This window comes from Myotis brandtii, unplaced genomic scaffold, assembly GCF_000412655.1.
Source record: "Myotis brandtii unplaced genomic scaffold, ASM41265v1 scaffold699, whole genome shotgun sequence".
Lineage (NCBI taxonomy): Eukaryota > Metazoa > Chordata > Mammalia > Chiroptera > Vespertilionidae > Myotis > Myotis brandtii.
This window is the reverse complement of record NW_005370733.1, coordinates 1227156-1235528: the sequence shown is the minus strand read 5'-3', so window position 1 is coordinate 1235528 and position 8373 is coordinate 1227156. Positions and strand designations below refer to the sequence as shown.

Below are 8373 nucleotides of genomic sequence, written 5' to 3'. Positions count from 1 at the left end.
CGCTGCGACGCCGCGGACCCCCAGCGCCACCACAACGCCTCCTACCTCACCGACTTCCACAGCCAGGACGACAGCACCTGGTGGCAGAGCCCGTCCATGGCCTTCGGCGTGCAGTACCCCACCTCGGTCAACATCACTCTTCGCCTGGGTAAGCGGGGCTCGGCACCGCCGCCATCCGCCTCTGTCCCCACCCCATCGGGGGCCAGAGGCCCCGCTGCTGCGCCCCTGCTGAAATCTCACCTGAGTGCAGCCAGTGGTCGCAGACCCGGCTGGGGAGCCCCCGGAGCTGGAAGGTTAGACGTGGGTGCGACCTGGGGCTGGAGTCCTTGACATGAGCTTTGGAGGGGCAGGAAGTGTGCCCCCAGCCCTTTGCAGAGGAGCGCATCTGGGTGCCCCGTGATGGTTGTTGGGGTGAACTGGTCTGCCCCCTACGGCAGGAGCCTCATCTTGGGGCGTCTCTCCCCTTCGGGGCCTGGGTGAGTCCCTGCGGCTGAGCAGCCCCGGGTGTCCTGGGGCAGGAGCTGAGGCTTTCATCCCCGGGAAGGTCCAGCCCTCCGAGCAGGAGCTGGGCGCATGCTGCTGGTGGGAGCTGGACCGGGTGGCCTGGCTTCTCTGCTCTGCCCGGGCCCCCGCCACCCCACCCAGGCCAAGGTGCAGGGGCCCAGATCCCTGGGATTCAGGATCCAGAGTCTGGACCCAGCCCTGTGCTCGGGGCCTCCCCCATGGCGGGACTGGGAGTGCCCCTCCCCCCTCCAAGCCCAGCCCAATCCAGGACCTCCGGGCCCTGAGCTAAGTATGGGACCGTTGCAGCCTCCACAGGCTTTTCGGGGAGCGGGTGTTTCCACTGGTCCCAATTCCTTATCTGCGGGTCCAGAATCTCCCTAAGCTTTGAAAGCGCAAAGCATTTTTATAACTTATTTTGGCTGCTCAGTGTGACCTGAGGCTGTCTATAGACCTTGTGTGTTCTGCTTAGAGTGAATATGCATACATTTTGCTGCTGAAATCTCCTTCGAGTACAGCCTGTGGCCCCAGACCCCGCTGGGGTGTGAATACCGTCCGGGGTTCTCTCTCTGAACTCTGAGAAGTTTGGAATTGCAAAGCACATCTGGAGCCAAGCCGTTTGGAGAAGGGGTGGCGGGATTGCATCCCCATTTTTCAGACGAAAACAGTGAGGCTCAGAGAGGTTAAGTGTTTTGCCCAGTGGCACACAGCTGCTAGTGCAGTCTGAATATGAACATCTGTGTGCAATATATCCAGGGTCGGAGCAAAAAGTCCTTGACATGAGCTTTGTCAACGGAGCGGGCTCTTCCTAGCCTGGGGGGCAGTTCCTTGGGGCGGTGACATTCAAGTGAGGTGGGGGCGCTGGGTCCCTCAGCAGAGCATGTTGCGCTGGCTGCGACCCCCAAGAAGCTCAAGTCTCTGGGCCTTGTCACCTTCCCTTAGCCTGTCAGGACCTCGAGGTGGGACTTCTAGATGGGCGTGGTCTCTATCCAGACAGGGAGACAGGAAACCAATGGGGGAGGAAGGCTGAGGGTGGGGGGTGTGGACGGGGCTGGCAGGACCCCAAGGCCACAGGGGAAGGAATCTGGGACAGGATGGGAGGTGTGAGGGAGACAGGCTGTTCCATGACAGAGCATGCGGGCTTAGCTGACGTGTTACATGTGTCGGCGGAATCCAGGGGCGGGCAGAAGGTTCAGACCGGCACCACCAAGGTGGGAGGGCGGGGAGGTGTCTGGATGTGGGGGCAGCTCCCCTCTCCCCAGCGCTGGCTGTGGGCGGGGCCCTGTGCTTTGGGGTGTGGCCTCCTTGGACTCTGCCTAGAACACTTAGCGGTGGGGGTTCCATCCCTTCATAACCAGGGGACCTGCGGCTGAGCCCCCACCCTGAGCCAAGGCCCTACACACACACACACACACTCACACACACACTCACACACACACTCACACACACACACACGCTCACACACCCATTCTCACACACACACACACACGCTCACACACACGCGCTCACACATGCTCACACACACATTCTCACACACACTCACACACACACGCTCACACACACGCTCACACACTCACACACACACGCTCACACATGCGCTCACACACATTCTCACACACACACACACACGCTCACACACACGCTCACACACACATTCTCACACACACACTCACACACACACACTCACACACGCGCTCACACACACATTCTCACACACACACGTTCACACACGCTCACACACACGCTCACACACACATTCTCACACACACACGCTCACACACGCTCACACACACGCTCACACACACGCTCTCACACACACACGCTCACACACGCTCACACACACGCTCACACACACGCTCGCACACACACGCTCACACACACACTCACACACACACTCACACACACACACACACACACTCACACACTAGGAATCTCACTCTGCATCTGTGTTCTTCCACTGTGTGTACAGCATCAGCATGGAGGAGGCTCCGCAAGTGTGTGTGCAGGGAGCGAGGAATGAATGAATGAATGAATGAATGAATGAATGACAATGTCACCTCCTCCGTCTGTGCTCCTGGGAGTCAGGATAGGGGACAACTCACACAACTCTGGCCCCGCACAGCCGCTGGGGGGCAGACACCGCCCCTCCCAGGCCTCGGTCTCCTCCCTGTAGAATGGGGAGAAGAGCTGCCACCTCCGGGCGGTCGGCCAGGTGCTCACCGAGCTGTGACAGTCCTGGCGTGTGACCCCGTCACTCTGCTGTGAGCAGCTCGGGCTGAGGTTCCCGGGGGTGGCCCCTCCGAAGGGATTGAGACATACCCGTGGAGTTGGCCCACTTTGGTCCCATTGGCCTCCGGTTTGCTCCAGGCGAAGCCACCGGTTGCATAATATCGGGGGAAGAAGAGGTCTGGGGATGTCACCATGTTCCCAGCCAGGCTCTGTCGTCAGGCGAGGTGGCCTCTCCCTGCCGGTTCTGCGGGGGGAGGGAGAACGGGTGGCTGCTGGCCGGCTCCTTGGGGGAGGGGGGAGGGGTGGGGGAGGAGAGGCCCTGCCAGCCCCCTGGTGTAGGTCGCTGCTTTCCCAGCCCCTGGAGCTCAGACATCTGTTCCAGATCGCGCTGCCGGCTGAGGCTGAGCCTTCCTGTCGGGGATGAAAGGCAGCAGCGGGTGTGGCGGCTCCTGGCCCTTTGCTGAGGCCACGGCAGAGGCCGGCTGGGACCTGGTGGCGGCTGGGGGTGTGGGGGGGAGGTGGATGGTCATCAGCGGTAACAGACGTGAATCAGGGGGCTCTCACCACATGCTAAGAACCCGCTGAGCCGGCACCCCGAACCCAGCACAATTTGTTCTTTCATAGCAGGGAAACTGAGGCGCTGAGGGTGAAATCAGTTGCCCAGGGTCCGGGCCCCTCCCAGCTGCCCTGCACATGGGAATGACACACGTCCCGGGCAGTTACAGGCGAGGGGGTCCAGCTGTGCGTCCGGCCGGGGTTGGGAGGATCTCTTTGTCCACTTTCTTGGATTCCTGGGAACCCCCAGGAGTGACAGGAAGACCCTCGAGTCTCCGTTCTCTGAGCAGATGAGTCCTGAGCCCCCAGAAGGGGGAAGGTGGGTGGGTTCCCGCCTGCCCACCCTCCAGCCGGTGCCCACGCCCGTGCGCAGGTGGCTGCTCCGCGCATCCGTTCGGGCGTCTCCGGAGGCTGTGTTGTCCAGCCCTCCGAGGCCGGGCTGCCCAGGAGTGTGACGGGACGTATGCTCTGGGGACCACACCAGGGTGGGGGGCCCTGCTGGGGTCTGAAGGATGAAGGACACCTCAGGGCAGGGACGGCACTAACGGGAGGCTGATGCGGCAACAACAGGACCAGCTCTGGGGGCTGGACAGCGGGAGGCCCTGAGGGGCCCGAGGCCAGCGGGGTCTCCTGAGCTTTGGCTCCACTGCGTCTTCCTGTCGAGTGGGCGGCCCTGTTTGCGTTGGCTGAGCCCGGCGCTGGGGGGCCAAGGCCTCCTTCCTGCTCCCTGGGGTTCTGGCTGGAATGCGGGGCCCCAGGCAGGTCCGGGGGTCAGGACAGCGGTCCTGTCAGCCTCCACCCGCAGAAGCAGGCCCCCCCCCCTCCGTTGACCCCAGGGCCCAGCCGGCTCCGGCTGCCAGGACTGACCCAGGCGCTGCAGGAGGAGGAAGGCCCAGGAAGGATGCAGACACCTCCGGACCCCCCTATCCACCCCGCACTCTGGCTGCAGCCAGCTGCCCTTCACGGGCTGTGAAGGTTCTCTTTCCTCCTGCTCTTGGCACATGCGATTACATCTTCCTATATAGTTTCTCCTCCTGCTCTCTTCTGGATAACCCATAGCTCCTTCACGAACAATTGAGGCCTCCTGTGTGCCTGTCTGCACCAAGCCCTGGTGACGCAACTGTTGACTGTGCTGTCTGCCCCACTTTGTTTAGGGGTGACCTCCTCCAGGAAGCCCCCCTGGATTGGGCAGAGGGCCACCTATATGTTCCTGCAGCCCCTCTCCCTTCCCCGTCACAGTCAGGACTGTGGTGCATTGTGGTTTGGGTTCGTGTGTGTTGGTCACGCTCCGAGCTGCGGAGGGAATTCCTGTTTTCACGGCTGGACCCCAGCGCCGGCCCCCTGCACAGTGGTGCCCCATAATGTTGGCCTGGCCAGTGAATGGAGTAGCAGCTAACATTTGATCACATGCGTGCTACATGCCTGGGACTCTTCTACGTGCTTTGCAGGCATGTACTTATTAAAGCCTATTATTGTTATGCACTTTGTAAAAATGGGGAAACTGAGTCACGACTTTCAAGTCGCTTACCCAGTTAATCAGGGGGAGGTCAAGGCCACAGAGCTGGTCAGTGAGGGAGCTGAGATATGAACCCCAGCATGTCACCACGATTGTTTCCCAGGGAACAAGGGAGTGAGTGAACACATGCGTGAATGAACGGCTCCCTAGCCTTCCCGGTACATCCACACTCCTAGGCTGTGGCCTTTCCAAGGGCCACCGCCTTCCTCCTGGCCCTGCCACTCCCCAGGCTCCAGCCACTTCCCCCACCTCCCTCCCCTGCTCCCCCATCTCCATGCCAGCCTGCTGCCTCCTCCCCAGCCCAGGCCCCTGACTTTGCCTGTTGGGATTGTGGTCGATGTTTGGGACTCCACCTGCACGTCTCGTCCAGTCTCCCACCTGAGCCCCTGACCAGGTAATCCGAGCACCCTTGGATGTCACACACGACCTCAAACTTAGGGCCCAAAGTCAAGGCACCCCTGTTCGAAGCAGTACTGTCCTATAGCCAAAGAGCGGACGCACCCCAGTGTCCCCTGGAGAATGAAAACTCAAAGTGTGGGCTATTCGTACAATGAACTGTCACTCAGCCTTAAAGAAAGGAGATCCCAACGCCTGCCACGGCACGGGCGGACCTTGCGGACAGGATGCTGAGTGACATAAGCCAGGCACAGACGGACAGATACTGTATGACTGTACTTACACTAGAGGCCCAGTGCACAACATTCGTGCGCAGGGCAGGGGGGGCGGGTCCTTCAGCCCGGCCTGCACCCTCTCGCAGTCCGGGACCCCTAGGGAGGTAGCAGTGCGCCAAGCGGCAGGCGGCCAGGGAGGAGCCCGGATCGGGGCTGGGCGTCCGGCAGCTCGCGCTCATCCCAGCCTGCTGCGCCTGCTGCTGCCGCTGGGAGAGGCTCCCAACGCTGTGGCAGCTGCGCTCGCCAGCCGTGAGCCCGGCTTCTGGCTGAGCCGCGCTCCCCCTGTGGGAGCATACTGACCATCAGGGGCAGCTCCTGCATTGAGCGTCTGCCCCCTGGTGGTCATTCTGGTTATCTGCCAAAACTGTTGCTTAGGCTATTATATATATAGGTGATGTCCCTAGAAGAGTCCAAATCATAGACAGAGAAGGTAGAATGGTGGTGCCAGGGCCTGGGGTTGGGGGAGTTGTTGTGAAATTGGTAGAGTTTCATTTGGGGAAGATTAAAGGAGTTCTGGAGGCGGATGGTGGCAATGGTTGCACGTGTGAATGTACTCAGTGCCAGTGAACTGTGCACTTAAAATGGTTAAAATGGCGAATTGCATGTTGGGCTTTTAAAATGAAAAAGCTCGGCATCCTCCCCTCCCCTCGTCTCTCCAGGTACTGAAGTAAGAGCTCAGGAGTCACCGTGACTCCTTCTCTGCCCATTGACTTCCTCATTGGCCAGATCTCTAGCTCACTCTGGAATGTTCTTTGTGTTTGCCCTCCTCCTCGTTCCCCTCAGCCCCTCCTCAGTTCCCTGGTTTATCGGGATGGTCTTGAAAGTCCTGCCACCTCTCCTTGCACACTTGTCGTTTGTATATTTCAGTCACGTCTCAGTTCAGACCGGACCTCAGAATCCTTCTTAACACAAAGCCCTGGGCAATAATGTCAGATAAAGTCTGTTCACTCTCTCCAGGGTAGACAATAGGCTTGACGCTCTTGATCCGTATTTGGGGTTTAGACTCTCAGCCCCAAGATGAGAGAAGTGGGATGGGCCCAGCCCTGCTCCAGCCAGGCTCTCATGGTGCCTGGCACTGTGGTCATGGGGGGTCCCCATCACCTAACCTGGCAAGAGCTGGGGCGGGAGAGGAGGACGGGAGCCGCGGCGGCAGAGGGTAGAGCTGAGGGCCCTGCTGTGCCCGCCCTGTAGGCCGGCAGCAGCTCTCTCCACCTGGTTCCAATGCCCGAGGCGGGCCGGGCAGCCTCACCCACGCACTCCCCGCTCGGCTTCCCACCCTGCCCCCTCCAGCCCCACCCCCAGTCGGTGCTCCCCAGATGGCTCCAATTAAAGGCCTTTGTTTTGTTTCCATTTTCCCAAAATAAGCCTCCCTGTGCTGAGCTCCCTCTGCCTGGCCGTGCCGGATGTGGGCCGGCCTGGCTTTACGACTGACTGCCCGCTCTCACTCCTGACGGGCCCTGGGTCCCAGCTGCTGGGGGAGGACGTGGCTCAAGGTGCTGGCTTGGTGGCCCTCTTCGTGGACACCAGCACCCCCTTCCCGGCAGCCCTTTCCTCTGAGCATCCACGGAGCCCTGGACGGAGGGGCGCCGGTTCAGAGCAGCGACTTTGGGGCCAGACAGGCCTGTCGTTGACTAGACTCAGCTGTTTTCTGCGTGATGTTGGGCAAGTCCCTCGTTAGTAAAACGTGCACAACGATGGGACTGTTTGGGGACGTCTCAAGATACAGTGTGCGTAAAGCCCTTAGCAAGGTGCCTGGCACATAGTAGGTGCTCACTAAATGCTGGCTGTTTGGGGTCAGGGCTTGCAGGCACACTTGTGGCCGTGTCAGCCATGTTGTTGGGCCTGCCTGTCTCAACGTGGTCACGGGATCATAAACTCCTTGAAAGTACAACTCGTGCTTCGTCCTTCCTCACACATTCGGCAAGCATTTAGTGAGCACCTACTGTGCGCCAGGCGCCGTGCTCAGCACGAAGGATTCACAGCCCTTGTCCCAAGGGGGTCAAAGACTAGTGGGAGAAATAGGCAAGTGTTTACATAACAGGGTGAGGGAGCCCAGGGTGCCTGGGGGAGCCCAGTGGGGCACCCAGACCCCCCACTTCAAGGATGAGTAGCCATCAGCCAGGAAAGTACGTGAGAGGAGGACGTTCTACACCTGGCGGAGGCAGAGGCTGGGCATGTGGTCGGTTCGCTAAGCCAGTGGGATGAGCAGGGATGTGTGGGAGCCAGCCAGGTGCGGAGTGGAGGGAACAGCATTCCGGGCAGAGGGAACAGCATGCTGAGCAGCTAGGGGGTCTGTCAGATCCGTGCTCTACCACGCAGTGTGGCCCCCGTTTACATTTGGGGAGGCGTTTTGGTCCAGCTTTCTTGCTGGGAACACACCTGAATCAACCTCACCCTGAAGCGCCGTCGGCCCCTGGGGCTTGTAAGGGTCTGGGTTGAAACTGTAAATTTAATGCTTGTTGCTGTTTAGAAGACCTTGGTGTGTGTGTGGGGGGGGGGGGGGGGGGGGGGGTCCTCCCAGCCTTCAGCTTGCCTTTGGCAGAAACCTTTTCATCACCAAGCGCGGATTAAGTTGCTTTCTGGCTCTTCTAGGGAACTCTTGCAACAAAAAGTGCCGGCTGAGTCTCTGTGATGTTCCGGCACCTCCTCTCACCTCCGGGCTGGGCAGGAGGAGGACCAGCAGCCCGATGTTTGCATGAAATCCCAGTGACTGTCTTTTTCCGATCACGATCACGCGTCTAGCTGCCAGCTACCTTTCCGGCGGCTCCAGCTCCCCTCCCCGCGGGAGGCTCCGGCTGTTAGATGTTTACCGGGGAGTCGGGCGGACCTGCCCCCCAATCCTTTCCTGGGCGTGAGCGCACATCTGGGGCAAGTCCCACCTGGGTCCCCGCGGAGCCGGAG

At 60.4% G+C, this 8373-nt stretch overlaps 1 protein-coding gene across 1 annotated transcript in view; it reads left to right on the top strand.

Moving 5' to 3' along the window:
• Window positions 1-3: 3 nt before the first annotated feature.
• LAMC3 (laminin, gamma 3) overlaps window positions 4-8373 on the top strand; it is a gene marked incomplete at its 5' end in the record, with an annotated part of 51357 nt that continues 42987 nt past the window's right edge. The window contains one exon of the mRNA XM_014529880.1: window positions 4-148. Within this exon, the coding sequence (XP_014385366.1) occupies window positions 4-148 (145 nt within the window). The remainder of the gene's footprint in view (window positions 149-8373) is intronic.